Consider the following 16,728-nt stretch of genomic DNA (forward strand, 5'->3'; position numbering starts at 1 on the left):
GGCGTGGCAAGAGAGTGAAGGGGCGTGGCAAGAGAGTGGAGGGGGGCGTGGCAAGAGGGTGAAGGGGGCGTGGCAAGAGAGTGAAGGGGGCGTGGCAAGAGAGTGAAGGGGGGCGTGGCAAGAGGGTGAAGGGGGCGTGGCAAGAGAGTGAAGGGGGGCGTGGCAAGAGGGTGAAGGGGGCGTGGCAAGAGAGTGAAGGGGGGCGTGGCAAGAGGGTGAAGGGGGCGTGGCAAGAGAGTGAAGGGGGCGTGGCAAGAGAGTGAAGGGGGCGTGGCGTAGCCGAGCACGTGGCGCGGTGGGAGGAGCACGCGCAGCGTCAGTGGCGGACGGGTCGCGGTGAAGTCGCTTGCGGGAACTCTCCGCCAACAACACGAACATCACCACCAACATCACCACCAACATCACCACCAACAACACCAACATCACCACCAACAACACCAACATCACCACCAACATCACCACCAACAACACCACCAACAACACGAACATCACCACCAACAACACCAACATCACCACCAACATCACCACCAACAACACCAACATCACCACCAACAACACCAACATCACCGCTAACAACACGAACATCATCGCCACCCATCCACCCGTCGTCGTCTCCGTCGTTTCGCGTTGTCCCCGCGGTATTCGGAACGCGTGGCTGCGTTGTCGAGAGCCATCGCGAGCCAACGCAGTGAGTTGTTGTTGTTGTTGTCGTGGTCGTGGTGGTCCGTGCGCCCCACCGAATCGACGCTGTCGAAGTTACCACCGTCGCCAACTCTCGCACAGCCGGGAGACTTTTGATTAAATCAATAAAGTTACTGGATATACGAAAGAAGGCAAAGTGCCCGGCCGTAACGCGAGTTTGACGCTTTCCAATTCGCGATGTAAGTGGCATCTAAAGTTACGATGGCGATGTCACCAATGTTGAATTGAAAACAAAGCAATTTACAGACATCTGTAGAGACGTTGCCGGATTATGTCGTCCTCTCAAACCGGGTGGGTTTGTTGGGATGTGATTTGTTCTGTAAAGATATTATAGACGCTGGTCAGTGCGGCTATGCACTGATGTGGTTTCAATTGACCACCGACTGCGATGTTTGTTTTCTCATTCATTCACACCTGATGACGGTTGCTTGTGTTGCAATCGAAACGTCGTAATTCTATTTATTTTATTTCTACGTGACTTTACCGAAACAACCAAAGAGTATGGGATAAGGGTGGTTATGTATGTATGGGTGACGATAGATTCAGATGTACATCGCCGCTGATGTTTGCCCTTGACTGGGAATCAAGCTGGGGTCACCTGCTGTGATATACTCTGCCCGTATAGTACTTAAAGAACACGGGATTAACGTCGAGATGATGTAACGATGACCCCCCACCACGCCAGAGAGAACGCTTGTGTATATATTGTACAATGTTCGTAATTGAAATTCTAATTGAAATTCTGTTTTAATCAAGGACGCTCAGTGTCTCGCAAGCCCGGGGCTCACGACCCAGGTGCATAGCGACCACAACCTCGGAGCAATCACAATTGTAGCTGTCTTTTATCTTAATTAATTGCATTGACAATGTAATTGTGAATCCAGCTGACAATGCTGCAGTGATTATAATTGAAATGAACCGCTGTAGTCGTTTTCGGAATCATCACGATTCGTGGGACTGATGGGCTCCGTAGGTGTCAATTGTTTTATACCATCGAATATTTTAAGTTGTGATGCAGGACAATAACGTTTTATTGCTATTATGGCTATTTGTTTGAAAATGTAATTGCTATTTCGTAAATGTCAGGAAATCAGACGTTTAAACAAATACAATGAGCAAGGAAATTTTCCAAAATGCACTCTGATTAGTGTGAACATTTACGATGTCTCGTAGTAGAGAATATCACTAATTCGCTGCGACCCAAATATTAAGTGAACACATAAGTGAGGCGATCCTATGGAGACCAAGCTTCTCTGGCCCTGGCGTTGTCGGGGTATGTATAAATACTAAGATGTACTGTTGACCGACAGTGGTGCAGATTAAGAGATTCGTTTAATCCGCGGTTGAACTTGTAAATACCGCGCAAATAGCCACGTTTATTTAGGTTATTCAGGCGTGATGTAATAAAAAAAGCCTTTTTGCAAACGTTTTTAACTTTTCAAACGCTGTCATAATTTCTACCATCCCCCCCCCCTCTTCTTACAGATCAACTACTGTACTTCAAGTTTACGTCCGTGATCAATGACTTAATGTTGACGTCCACCATCCAAGGAAGCTTTAGAGAGGAGTGCAGTCAGGCAAACACTTGACCACAACTAATTCATGTCCCCATGGGCTTACCGTGCGTGACGCTTGCCGAACGAACCACTTGCCTTAAATCCTCAAAAAGGATATAACTCAGCCAGGCACTTGTATAACTTGACGGTCTGATCTGCTGCGTTTCAAATAAGATATGGGTGAAGCTGTAGCCTGCTGTTGAGATTTAGCTTGCTGAACATAGCTGCATGCAGCCAGCAAGGTAACAATCCGGAGATCGTACAGATTTGAGGTCAGTTTTGGTTTAGAAATTTTTTTTAACGAATTTAAAGCTCTTTAGACGGATGCTTAAGACTGAAGTGGAATTCATCATCTACATTTGTGAAAACGAACAGAGACTGAATGGGAACATGTGCCCCCATGACCTCGAGTGGTGTGTGCAAGATTTCATCACGTGTGGATTTTTCAAAAATCCTCTTTTATGTTAGCCTGCATTTTGCCCTTGGAGCTTGGCATATTTGTGTACTATATACATTATTGACGAGAAGCACATAAGTGAATACTTTATTTTTTTAAACATAAACAGTCATGATATTGTCTTCATATTCAACACAAGACATCGTGTCAGCCGTGGCCACCTTTAGTACCATCGCATTTTTTTTCACCGGAATGTAAGTCATTCATTCACAACACATGTTTTACAAAAACACTGAAAGCTTTGTCATTTGTACGGCTGCAACACTGTTCGCATCGTCGTTTGCAATGTTTAAAATATATGTCATCCATAACAGAGTTTTTGGGTTAAGTCGCGTGCGTAAATATATAAATGTGTCGTTAAACCTGCCACCACCCTGACACAGCCAATTCGTAAGGTTTGTCACGTAAACAGATTGGCATGTTCTGTTTTCGTGACAAACCTTACTAATTGGCTGTGTCGGGTGGTGGTGCGTTTAACGACACATTTAGAACTTTACGCGATCTAACCCAAGAAAACCTGTATTATGGATGATATTGGCCGCGATAAGCCTACGTGTTAAACTTAAATATATTGGTAAAAAAGATTGTTTAACAAATTTTTTCGTTAAAGCAAGTCTTGTTTTTTGTCTGCCCCGCAGTGATATATGTTTGAAAATTAAAAGGAAGGGGAACACTAATGGATTATCAATGTTTCCTTTTGTCGCATGCACTGTCTGGTAAGCCGCATCTGATGCCTTGATGACTTTCAGATTCAATTTTTTCAATTCGACGTCATAACCAAAGCATTGTTGCAAATGTTTCGTTCCAAATGTTTGGTGATTCACAATAATACATCATGCACTCATTGTCATTCAGTTCAGTGCTGTGGTTGAGGTATGGATTACTGAAGACTGACATGACATTAATATACGTCAATGCTGCTGGGGCTTTTATAGAGTTCCTGTACGTCCTTTACTTCTATAGTCACGCCGACGAAAAGGTATGGCACGGTATCGTATGCACTTTTTACATTACACCATTACAAACAGCATTTATTGTTGCGTGGTGTTGTACATTCATGAACGTGACGTGTCGAGTTTTTAATTCGGCATACCTGTGTTGCTAGAAACCACTTCACAGGATGTTGTTAGGCGCCACGTGCATCCTATTCGCGACGCTTGTTTACATAAAGTTCTTGGCGGAAGATGTGGAAACTGCAAAGTATCACCTGGGTCTGCTCTGCACTTTCGGTGCAGTTATCAATTTTGGCGCGCCACTTGCTTCCATTGTAAGTCAGCAAACACATTACAGCTGTTGACATCTACGCAGTTTTCAGAATTTTTAAATGTAATAACATTGGTTAAACAAACAGTTTCGTATGCTTAATTTGTAATGTGTTGCTGTGTGAACATGTTTCAAATACAGCACTGTTTCATAACTTGCTTTAGTGTTTGGCCAGGAATAAGACGCTATATGAATAAAAATAAGATTTAAAAACGATAAATATAGGAAATGTAGATTGTGGTCTGCTTTTGATTACATTTTGTTTAGAAAAAATCTGGCTTGTGTAGAGGGTTGGACTTTGTTGGAATAATCACTAGGTGGCAGTCATTCCACATAAACATCATGGCTGTTGACATGGAAGGACTTAAAATGAAAACCATTTATTTTCTAAGCCATAAAATACTATCCAAAACACATCTGCCTATTAGCATGCTCAGTGCCATTACTACACTGATGTGAACCAGCATGGTTTTTGGAAAGTTAACTGTTGGCAGGCATACGTGTTTCTTTGCTCTAAACTGATGTATGATCCACATGGGCCCAATACAATTCGATCAATTCAACATTTAATAAAGCCATAGTCTGAACAGGACAACATTGAGCAACTTTTTTTCATTGGCACCATTAAGGGTGTAATGTTAATGTCATGTTCATAATTACAAGTGGACAAGTTTGTGGAGATTTATTTTGGGGTGGCTGCCAATGTTGAAATTGACTGGCAAGTGTCACCAAGAAAAATAAGACATGGATGGTGTTCTACACAGTAATGGACATTTAGCTTCTGAATAAAACGTGTGCCGTTTGTGTTGATAAAAACAAATAGGGCTGTGTGTGTCGCAGGCTGAAGTGTTGCGGACCAAGAGCACGGAGTGTCTGGCCCTCCCCTTGTGCCTCGCTAACTTTGTCGTGGCTCTGGAGTGGTTCATATATGGAGTCATCATTCATGATAGCTTCGTTAAGGTTTGTTTTTGCAAAATAATTACGATTTTTAGAAACCCTGTCAATTCACTGCTGGATAGAGGACTACTTAGTGTAGGAGGTTTAAGGAAAAATGTATAATGCATGCTGGTGAGTAATTTCTTAAATATCAACGTGGTGCTGATTTATAGCAGAATAAAAATTCAGCACCTTGTTATTGTTTAATAATATATGTAACAAAACCATAGTTTTAATGTAAAGTTGGTGTAAATTAATTTAAAACGGTTTTGTAAAATTGGCTTGTATATTGGTATCTACATTTGATCTGGAACATTACATTTTTTAAAATCATCTAGACCTACCTTGGTCTAGATGAATGCAGTGTGAATATCTCGGGAGAAATTAGAAAATCACATTGAGGAATATAATTTTTAATTGTAGTTTAGCTGGTTATCGTCACACATAGAATGCAGCAGTACCATTGTGTTCTATGCGTAAGAATACATAGTTACATTCTGAGGTCAATATACATTCTTCAGCAATTTCCCCATTTGGTTTGAAGTACACATAAAATACCCTGATTTGGCTGTCATCCAGATTCTTGATAAGTGAAAAAGATTCCACATTGCAGATAAAACTGCTTCTCTATTTGAAAATGTTTCACAAGGTGAAGCATTTATTCAGGCAATAATTTTACAGTATACATTGTAAAGTTTGTACATTCCCATTTATGCATATTTAATGTTTGTTTTTGCCTCTTAGGTGATATGGCTTATTAAATATAGATACAAATACAATTAATACAATTCTAAATATACATTTTGAGCTGCCTGTAAGTGAAACTACATCGGTCATCTTTCAAATGTTTATGCTTAATTATTAAAAGTGTGTCTTAATGCATCTATAATGCACAAGTGGCATTCGTATACACATCAATGACATCTGAAGTGCTGGTGGTCACAGTTTGTCATTATTGATATTTATGACAATTTAATGCAGCAGTGTGTGGGACCTTTGTGCAGATAGATGTCTGTGTTGGTATAATTCCACACGGACCATTCTTTATTGAGGCCTTTTGCAGTGAATGATAAAATATGCCCATTTAGATTTCATTGCATGATAATATCTATCAAGATTTTGTGTAGAGGACGAGAACTGTCCTAGGACTTTGTGAGCCTCCAGCAGCAACCAATGTCAGTGGATAAAGCCATGTATTATTGCTTGTATTATTGCTTCAGAGAATACTCTGTGCACAAATGAAATATTGGTGAGATAACTGCCTATTAATTCACCCCTTCACCTCATTTGGATCCTTCCCCCCCATAGCAACGGGGACCCCTACTGTTTTACGTTCTGCTGGCATGTAACAGAAATTCGCATGACATTGGATAATGAGGGGTTTACCTTGGAGACAGTTGTGTGTATATTTATGCTGAATGCTTTCAACCTTTTAGAAAATGTGACTAAATCACAACGTGGCAATTTGACGATGGAGCCATTGTTTTCCACTTTCAAAAATATGCCGCAACTATGGTCACATCGTTAAGCAGGAGGGTAATTACATTAGGCATTATTATAATTTTGCACAGGTTATCATGTTACAAATGCCATACCTTAATTATTCTATCCATGCATTTCATTGTTATATTGCAAATGAGATTACATACCATTTGTAGTGGTCCAGTCCAATGCTCTCAGATTACATATGTTAATCTGTACATGGCCGTATTGTGGCCATCGCAAAACGATTTAAAAATAGTTTTTTACATTATATAGTACTCCATATGCATGACAGTGGCCATGCGGGCCCTTTGTAATCAGGCTTTGAGGTCAAGGTTTGATAAAATAATTTATTTGATGGCAGATTCATGCAAAGTTTCAAAAGCATCACATTGTAAAATAAACAAAAATCTGACAATTCTATTCATTTCAGGGTATCCCTTTTTGTTCCTAATTGCTTATAGGCTATTGTACACAAAGACATTGTATGTGCAATATACTGCAGATAAAATGTAAAAAAGTGATGAAATATCCACTTGGGCATGTAATTCTGAAACATCACTTCTTATCTGCCTCTCGGCTGATGTACCAGAAGTAATGTATGGCTTTTTACTGAATAAGTGTGCCCTGCATGATCATAAGAGGCATTCCCATCAGGGGCATCCTCCCCAGAATTGACATCAGCCGTGAAATGGAGTTTTGAGATATTCCACCAATTTACAGTTACGCAAAGGATTGTTTTTCTTTGGCTTGCTTAAACCACGATTATGTTAACAATGAGAAAAAACAATGCAAAAATATATTTAAACATTACGGTATAATTACAATTAAACTAGACAACGACATTTAACTACTATGTGGTATCCTTAATTATGAATGTGTGGTATGAACGCCACATGTCTGAATGCTCTAATAACAGGCTACGGAGAGAACAACAAAACAGTTTTTTTTTTCGAATTTTCTTCTCCAATACAGATTCCAAATGTGCTGGGATCGATGCTGGGAGTGGCACAGCTGTCGCTCTTCGTTATGTATCCAAGGACTGAAAACCCTCCACGATATGATATGTCGTCACCCACGCTGAAAGCTCCATAAGTGCATACGTATCGGTGGCTTGGACATTGAATTACACAACATCTGTGTTGTACTATCAGCATTATACAAAGTGTTTGGAATTTTAAAGAAAAATGGATGAAACTTTATCAATGGATATGGGTGTTTTTTTTTACCTTGACAAGTAAAATTGTGGGTTTAGAAACCTTGTAACAAAAACTAAGGCAACAGGAAATGTGTCAGTATTTTAGAAGTCTCAATTCTTTTTCACCTTAGCTGCCTTAGGCTTTAAATCAGTTTTTTTATGAAAGTATTTTTACAAATGCGAACTATATATTCAGACCTGAATGGGATTGTTGCATTTACACACCGTCGTGCATGATGATATATATTGCTACATGCATGGTAAAGAACTCCACAGTTCCATTTGATATGTTTCATAATGTAGCCAAAACACATTTCTGCTCGCATTGTATCGGGGTTGGTGGAATGTTAGAGTTCACTTGACCATTGCACAATTGTGCCCTTTTGATGCAAGTGAATAAATCACTCGGTGGCCACATCACATCCGCATTTGGATGACATTGTCTCGGCATGCTTATTTGAGGCGTGATATCGATTTATTTACGTGTTGAATTTCTTTGGCACCGTACATAGCCAACCGTATTATTCGGAGGTGTGGGGGGGGGGAGGTCAACAAACTAAATACAAAAAGGAGTTGTAATGAAATGAGTTTGCAATCGATTTAAAAACAGCTTCCTAATATCGGAAGGAAGAGCATTCCAGAAGGTCGCAGATGAGCATCTGAAAGTGCGCGATGCAGTTACCGTCTTTGTTCGATAGCCAAAAGCCAATTCCAGGATGACCGGAGTTCACGTGATGGTTTATGCTCTTTGACGAGATCACAAAGGTATTGTGGTTCATTTGTGGCAAGCACTTTGTGCGTAATGTTAATGCTAAATTACAGTCCTTTTTCAATCCACTACTGGATGAATGCCTTCCGAGACATTTTCGGTTATGGGGGGTTTACCCATACTTCCACAACGCTGGTCAGTGTGTTTTGATGTAAAGGGGGTCCAGGACTGTTGTTGACACGTATTCACTGTGAAACGGGATGGGATGCTAGGTTAGAGTAGTGCAATAAACATTGCTGGAACGCTCCTCACATACCTTTAAGTGTTTGCTTTTTTGATGAGTTTGCCCCGAGGCCTGTTTGTGTTTCAAATGGATTATAAAAAAACGTAATTGGACCAATATGCTTGCATGAGTCTTTGTTTTTTGTGCGCGAAAGATCACTCAATTTAGCAATCTGCACTGATTGTGCAGCATTATATTCAGCCACAAGTTTCACCGTTCTCTGCATTGCCATTTGCCTACGAATGCATTTAACAGTCTAAATGTACACGATTCCCTTCAATATACTTTCAGTTGGAAATACTTTCAGTTGACTGAATCCAGCTGTTCAAGACTGTATTGGTGACTCGGGGTTTTCTCCCAATGCAATATCGAAACAAATTTCAAGAAAAAAAATATGTGCAGATACGTTTCATTTTCGTAAGGAAATGCCATTGCTTTTTTAAACGAACAAACAGCAATTGGTTTACAATGTTAATATAATCGCCTTTACTGTTTGTGTATGCAAGTTTTGCATTTATCTCTTCGAATCTAGAATTATCTCTTACCCTTAAGAGGACTCGTTGGTCACAGAAATTAGTTCTGACCAATACATAGGATACAATCGGAAATGGGAAATACCTTCAATGCAATTTGCAGATCAATAGCTTGGCAAAAGCAAAATTGAGTTTGGGAAATATATTTGCTCGGTGTGTATTAACACGAGGCCAATTTCAAAGTCGCCTTGTAGTTGATCCCAATAGACTGTTGAGTGTACAGTAACGCTGCATAATCTCACCGTGACCTTGAGCATTTCAACAGTGACTTTAGTCCTTGGGCTTCTGCAATGTTAAGTGTCTAGGTCTTTTCATGCCCCAGTGTGCCTATAAGATGTCCAAATTAGATTACATTATTAGCACATCTGCATCTCAATAAGGCACACGTTCCTACTTGCCTTTTCGAATTGTTTTCTCTTTATAGTGTCTTTACAATACGAACAATATCAACACGTGTTTGCGGACCTTCTATCTTGTTGTAATGTGTTGATTGGACGCTGTCCCAATCTGTTTAACAAGGCATCATTCAATCCGTATTTGCATGCAAATATGATTTTGCCCCAAAACACCAAAAACCATACTTAGTGCTTATGCAAATGCAATGTCCATTTTTTTCTCTCCAACGCGTGTCTCTTTGAACGGATGAAAACAAAAGCCAACAAAATTAACGCCTCCGCTTTCCATTCCCCGCGAACACAGCGTGATAATTGGCGTCGCTCATCGTGTCGTGCTATGTCAGCACCGCTGTCTTCATGTACATTCCGTGGAAGGGCCGATTGCGCAACTGGCGTCGGGACTTGCACAGAAACCACCCATCAGCAGCAGCAGAAAGGGTGGTTTTTGTTGTTGTCAAGATTTAACCCCGCCACCTCGATAGCCCCCTTATGACTAAATCGGCGGCAATGCAGCACCCGACCTCGTCAGATCTCGCAAGCCAAGCAGGTGGAACCCCGGATGGAGTGATTCGACGGGGGACCACGGGGCATTAAAACAGGCTGCTGCGGGATTGCGTTAGGGGCCATCCATTTAGTGCGCACGCATGGGAGGGGAGAGGGGCGGTTAACCCAATCGAGTACGCTTGCGATGTACGCATAGGAAACGGGGGGGGGGGGGGGTGAAGCCTCGATAATAATTTTTCTACATTGGCCTTCAAATGAGTTAGATCGTCCGGCGGTGGACTATCTGCTTAAAAACGTTGATATTATTAATCCTTGATCGTGTCTGCGTGGATTAAATATCGGTTGTTTTATAGGATTCAGGGGGGGGGGGGTCCGTCGGGCATAGGTACGCAGGTGAGGGGGGGGTGTAAAAAGTCCGCGTGCGTCCAGGGGGGGTCAAGTTTTGACAGATTTTTGCGTACCTACTCAATGGATGGCCCCTTATTGTCAACAAGGGGCAATGCAGCAATTCCGTTATTGTACAATACTATGCATGCCCCCCCCTCCACCGTTGATGCTCCTCCCGCCTTCATCAAACCCGGCACTGAGCAACCTCGAGTCAAGACCAAACAACTCCCACGACCCGCACGGTGTCGAGAGGTCTTCATCCAGCAGTGGAGTTATTGTGCGTGCCGCATTGTAAAGCTCTATTCCTCTGCATCCACGTGATACGCATTCACGGTGTGGTCCGTTGAGCGTTTTAGCAGTGGTTTGAAAACGTTCAAGGTGGGGGTGGTGGTGGTTGCGGCTTGCACACCCAGGGCTCAATTTCGGTCGGAGCTGCCCTGGGCTGAACTGGGGGGGGGGGGGGGGGACAACAATTCCCTGCCAACTCTGTCTACCCCCCCAAGCTCCACGTGGCAGGCGAGTGGGCACAGGTTGTGGTGGCCTGGACCGTTGGAGAATATTCCATGAGAAATGAAGCCCTCCCTCCCTCCCTGTGCGCGCGCACTTGGGGAGTTTTCAAGTGCGAGCGCGGATGGCGCAAACAACCCCCCCCCCCAAAAAAAAAGGGGGGGGGGGGGATGGTGATGCCAAAAATAGCCATCGTTTAAATGTTAATGAGCGAGGCGATTGAAGTCCGTGTTGTCCGTGCTTGAGATTTGGAGCCGCGCGAGATGCGCGCGTTGCGACGACGCGCACACGAGATGCGCTCATAAAGCCGAGATGATCCCATTATCTTTATAGGCTTGTTGGGGCAAGTGCTGTAAAGATATACAGGACTCCGTAGTAGGCACCCATTAACGATCGAAAACAGCACGCGAGGGGATGGCGGTTTGGCCAGTAGCACACCACGCCCGACCGCCTTTGTCTCCCCATTTTCTTCCGTTTACATAACGCACCAGACACGATACAGTACTCATTTGAGGCTGAGTCGATCTAAAAGAGGTCCAGAATGGAGTGAGATACAATTTGCGATTGATTATATCTTTTTGCCGGAGAATTGAACTCGGTTCGTAAATCTTCCGGTGTAGTGAATCATTGTGCCACCGATTCTCACACAGGCGCATTAATCCACCTGTGGCGTCGCATGTTTGGCAGAGGTCCTGGTGCAAGGAATCAATTGCACCCCCACCTCTCTCACCCCCCTAATCTAATGTCCCCCGTCTTCGTAACCCTGCGCTTGGGCCCCGACGCAGTCGCACCGCCTGCACACCCCGATGTCTAACGCCACTGTCCTCTGCGCTGTTCGTGGCAGTGAATGTAACGATCCACATTGACTTATCAATTAATGTCAATTCTCCAAGCCAACCATATGTTGTTACGTTTCGTGGATTTATACTACTTTATCGGTTCATAAATCTTAATATGGCCCTCTAAAGCCGCTGGAAGCCGCTCTCCAACATTACCGTGTTTTCAAAAATAATCGATTGTTGAATGTATTCGTGAACTAAACTCGCGACGGTTCATGGCATCTCGACGGAGGTGGCGGGGGTGGGGGTGTAATCGTTATACTCTAAATCAGGGGTCCTCAAACTACGGCCCGCGGGCCACATGCGGCCCGCCGAGGACATTTATCCGGCCCGCCGGGTGTTTTTGCCGCCGCTGCCTGTCTGTTACTTTTTTTCTACATGAGAAGGACGGTCATTGGTGGAAGAGGGAGAGGGGGCGGAGTTCCCCCCAATCAGACTGCATTGATGGGCAGTGCAGTCTGTATGTCTCTGTGTGGGCAAAGTTATTGCTGGTATATTGTTTTTGTAGCGCTGTATATATATTGGTATTTTACTAACATCAATTTTGACTCCCTAGGAAACAATGATGTCAAGAAAGAGAAAAATTTACTCGGAGTGTAGGATATTCAAAGAACAGTGGACTTATGATTACTTTTTCATGCAGTACAAGGAAAGAGCTGTGTGTCTGATATGCCAGAATATAGTGTCTGTGTTCAAAGAATACAATTTACGTCGACACTATGAAACTCAACATGAAGATAAATATGCTTGTTTGGTCGGAAAAGTGAGAAAAGATAAAATATTAAAACTGAAAAATACATTAACAACTCAGCAAAATACTTTTGTGAAGCAGAAGCAGATAAATATTTCATCACTGCGAGCAAGTTTTCAAGTTGCCAAGCTAATAGCGTGCACTGGCAGACCATTCGTGGAGGGAGAATTTGTTAAAGAATGCATTCTTTCTGTTGCCAAAGAGATGTGTCCAGAGAAGGCCTATTATTTAGTACAGTGAGTCTTTTAGGACCTACAATTACACGGAGGATTGAAGAAATGGGAGACAATTTGTATTAGCATTTGCAAAACTCCACAAAAAAACTTTCCTATTTTTCCTTGGCACTCGACGAAAGCAAGAGATGTTCGTGATTCTGCACAACTTCAAATTTTTATTCGTGGGACGAATGACTATTTCGAAGTCACAGAAGAGCTTGCTGCACTGCAAAGCATCAAAGGAACAACTACAGGAGAGGATATCTTTCGATTTAAAGCTTTCGTGACTGCAGGGATTCATCTTCTTGGTTCTTTCGGTAAAGTCACATAGAAGGGAAGTAATAAAATAATTCTCACGACGTTTCGGCCACAACGCAAGCAGCCGTCCTCAGGTGAAAACCAGGCCTGTTGGGGAGACAGCGTCTGAATGAAACAGCACACGAGCTTGGAGCATATATAAGCTGGGTTGGAAGCGGGGGAAAGAGCGCTTTGACAAAAGAATTTGCATATCAAGAGGAATTTAGCATATTTATGGGAAATTCAGGAATGTGATTAGTACTACATATGCCCGTGCTGCATATTTAGTACTAATAACATTCCTGCATTTCCCATAAATATGCTAAATTCCTCTTGATATGCAAATTATTTTGTCAAGGCGCTCTTTCCCCCGTTTCCAACCCAGCTTATATATGCTCCAAGCTCGTGTGCTGTTTCATTCAGACGCTGTCTCCCCGACAGACCTGGTTTTCACCTGAGGACGGCTGCTTGCGTTGTGGCCGAAACGTCGTGAGAATTATTTTATTATGTTTTATTTTTATTATTTTATTACTGCCCTTCTACGTGACTTTACCGAAAGAACCAAGAAGAGAGGATATCTATGAAAAGGTTTGCCAAACTGTGAATGGTTTGGAGCTGAACTGGGCTAAACTAGCCAGTGTGACAACTGATGGTGCTCCTAGCATGGTGGGGTCTAAGAAAGGAGTAATTGCTCGCATTAACCAAGAGATGGACAAACATAACCATTCTCATCCAATAGCCATACACTGCCTCATCCACCAACAAGCGCTGTGTAGTAAATCACTGAAGTGGGACTCGGTTATGAAATTAGTGGTATCTTGTATTAACTTCATTAGAGCTCATGCACTAAACCACAGACAATTTCAGGCATTTCTGTCTGAGCTAAATGTTGACTATGAAGATGTTCTGTATCACACAGAAGTCCGTTGGCTGAGTCGAGGGGGAGTTTTGAAACGTTTCTATGACTTACTTCCACAGATTACAGCTTTTCTGCTTTAAAAAAACAAAGAAGTACCAGAGCTCAATGATGCAGAATGGAAATGGCACCTTGCCTTTCTGACAGATGTAACAGAGCTACTCAACAGTTTCAATGTGCAACTTCAAGGAAAGGGGAAGCTCATCTGTGATATGCAATCACATGTCAAAGCATTTGAAGTAAAATTAGGCCTCCTCATCAAACAAGTGAAGGAGGAAAACTTCTGCCATCTCCCCACAACTCAAAATCTGTTAGCGGAAAAACCATTGGTTGCATTCCCAAACAAAACGTGTGGATTCACTGGAAAAATTGCAAAAGGAGTTCCAATTTGGATTTAAATAGCTTCATCTCCATGAACAGGACATATAGCTTTTCCGTAACCCATTTTCTATTGACATTGAAAATGTGGATACAATTTACCAAATGGAACTGGCTGAACTGCAGAATTGTGACTCTCTGAAAGACGCATTCAAGTCAAGCAGCCTTCATAATTTCTATGCATCTCTCCCCTCTGAGACATATCCTCATCTCAGGAACCATGCACTCAAAATGGCAACCATCTTTGGCAGCACTTATGTCTGTGAACAGACTTTTTCCTGAATGAAACATTTGAAATCTCCAACCAGAGCTAGACTAATGGATGCACACTTGCATCACTTGTTACGACAAGCAGTGACAAATATGGAACCGGACATTGACCATCTCATTAGCCAAAAGCAGGCCCATAATTCCCATTGAAATACTGCCAAGTTTGTTGATTTAACTTTACTTGTTCTTCATTTTAAATATTGTATTTGTTCCCGTTTTGTTTCTTCACTTCAAAATAAGATATATGCAGTGTGCATAGGAATATGTTCATAGTTTTTTTTAACTATAGTCCGGCCCTCCAACGGTCTGAGGGACAGTGAACTGGCCCCCTGTTTAAAAAGTTTGAGGACCCCTGCTCTAAATTATGAGTGGAGAAGCAGTGTCCAGAGGCAGCCCGCGACTTCGATATCAAACTGCCTGTGGCCACGCACTTTTAAACGGTGCGGAAACGACACTCTTTATCCGTCACTGTTAGCATCTTAGCCGAACTTGATCAGGTACTAGGGGAGAATATTATGGACCTGGCAAATGCTGTTTAAACTTTAAACGCAGTGAAGTCACATATAACACTGCAAGAAGCTCATGCAGTGTGACAAACGCGACTGCTGAAGCGTTTGTTCATGTGTGTCTTAGTGGGCCCTCAGTGAAAAAAAGGTTCCGTACCCTGCCCTAAAATGAACCCTGTCCTTAGTTGAAACGTGGCTTTTCGGGGTTAGAGCAGGCGCGACTTCTTTGTGAGGAAACCTTTTGTCAGGGAGACCTGGAGAAAGAAAAAAAATGTACGGACGATTATGTGTGGGATTATGTGGTGCATGCAAATGTGTAGTCAGAAAATATTTTTTTCAATAAAATGTGCCGTGAAACCGTTACACCTATTTTTTTTTAATCATAACGCTTTTTTGTATGTATATATGTACGATATAATGGTATATTATCAGTGTACTAATAAAACAAACTCAATCGACTTCGATGAAGGCCGTGTCTTGCCATCATATAGGGCATGTAACGTTAGCATACTGGTGAATGCAGGTTGGTGAATCGTGTCAGGGAGGTGAGGGGTTGGTCAGGACCCGTTTAGACGATCTTCTCGCCAATGAAGTTAGCCGTGGTCAGGAATACAACTTGACAATATTTGGTCCCTCGGGTACGAGAATTCAAACATGTCCTGACACGTACAGTTCTTCAATACCCGCGTGCATAACCTCGTATCATTATAAGCCAACGTTTGGGTTCAATAGGGGAAATGTTTACGCCTTTTCCAGCGAAGGTTTAAATCGTTAATGCATTAGCTCTACCCATCTGACTTCAGCGTGTGGTCATAATAATGATCGTAGAAGTGAAACAATACAAATACATGTTGATTACAAAGTTGCATTGCTATTGCGTTCAGGAATCCACACAAATGCATTGTTTTTATTTCATGTTAACGTATCGTAACATGATTTACCGTACGTGTCTGACTGACCAGGTCTGCAACAACTGGGTATGCAAGGGAAACGCCACTTGAAAGGGTACACAATGTTCTTACCAAATACCTACGGATCATTTTGTGAGAATATCTACAATCGCAAATAGCGTATCAATATAACCAAGTGCTTGGAATTGAGTCTTCATTAATCAAACGTCTACCCACTTCAATGTGGGCCATGCGTTTAATAGAAAAACTCGCGGGACTCCAGACGGCGAAGTAGAAGAAGGTCTACATCTATCTCAGCCTCGCCAATTAACAAGTCATCAGTGGCGTGGCCAGGCGGTTGTGTGGAGGGACTAGGTCCCTCAATTGACGCTGACGTCCGCCCGCCTCTCCGGCGCGATCGATGAAAGTGAGCCTTCACCACGGTCTCGCGTGTGGACCAGCAAAGCGATGAAATTAAATGATGGTAGTGTCTTACAGACTCCACTGCCCACACGTTACCCGGCTGGTGACACGCTCCAGTCCATTATCACAGTGAAAGTGGTGATTTTGTTTGTGTGATACCGTGTTTGCAGTGGGGCACAAATCACAAAAAACTCTACACATTCGTCGATAACGCTGCTCCCTAAAAGGGGAAAACGTCAACGATCTCAGACATTGAGACCCTTTTCACGACAGATAGATTTCGAACGCAGCCTTCTCAATCTCTCTGCTATAAAAAGGACCATTTCCCGAA

The 16,728-nt window shown here is 42.6% G+C and overlaps 1 protein-coding gene across 6 annotated transcripts; it reads left to right on the forward strand.

The window, feature by feature from the left end:
• Nucleotides 1-296: 296 nt before the first annotated feature.
• LOC133345997 (sugar transporter SWEET1-like) lies at nucleotides 297-8,705 on the forward strand. 6 transcript variants are annotated; one of them, XM_061557222.1, is made up of 8 exons: nucleotides 343-688; nucleotides 1,459-1,497; nucleotides 2,188-2,909; nucleotides 3,354-3,431; nucleotides 3,571-3,694; nucleotides 3,821-3,982; nucleotides 4,819-4,938; nucleotides 7,372-8,705. In XM_061557222.1, exons 3-8 carry the CDS (start codon nucleotides 2,827-2,829, stop codon nucleotides 7,489-7,491), a joined length of 687 nt encoding a protein of 228 aa, XP_061413206.1. In that variant the 5' UTR covers nucleotides 343-688; nucleotides 1,459-1,497; nucleotides 2,188-2,826; the 3' UTR covers nucleotides 7,492-8,705. The 6 variants fall into 6 exon arrangements, with proteins under 6 accessions (XP_061413208.1, XP_061413207.1, XP_061413206.1 ...); XM_061557224.1 differs by lacking the exons at nucleotides 343-688; nucleotides 1,459-1,497 and adding an exon at nucleotides 297-315; XM_061557223.1 differs by lacking the exons at nucleotides 343-688; nucleotides 1,459-1,497 and adding an exon at nucleotides 318-336.
• The last annotated feature ends 8,023 nt before the right edge of the window (nucleotides 8,706-16,728 follow it).

The sequence above is a fragment of the Lethenteron reissneri genome, chromosome 23, assembly GCF_015708825.2.
Source record: "Lethenteron reissneri isolate LAM-NWPU_2019-01 chromosome 23, ASM1570882v1, whole genome shotgun sequence".
NCBI classification, from domain to species: domain Eukaryota; kingdom Metazoa; phylum Chordata; class Hyperoartia; order Petromyzontiformes; family Petromyzontidae; genus Lethenteron; species Lethenteron reissneri.

Bases quoted from the DNA above. Each gene is read 5' to 3' on its own strand.
- LOC133345997 (XM_061557224.1), top strand. From the start codon at position 2,827: ATGATATTGTCTTCATATTCAACACAAGACATCGTGTCAGCCGTGGCC. The intron at 2,910-3,353 runs GTAAGTCATTCA...TCTGCCCCGCAG, and splicing joins GCATTTTTTTTCACCGGAAT to TGATATATGTTTGAAAATTA. The intron at 3,695-3,820 runs GTATGGCACGGT...CTGTGTTGCTAG, and splicing joins ATAGTCACGCCGACGAAAAG to AAACCACTTCACAGGATGTT.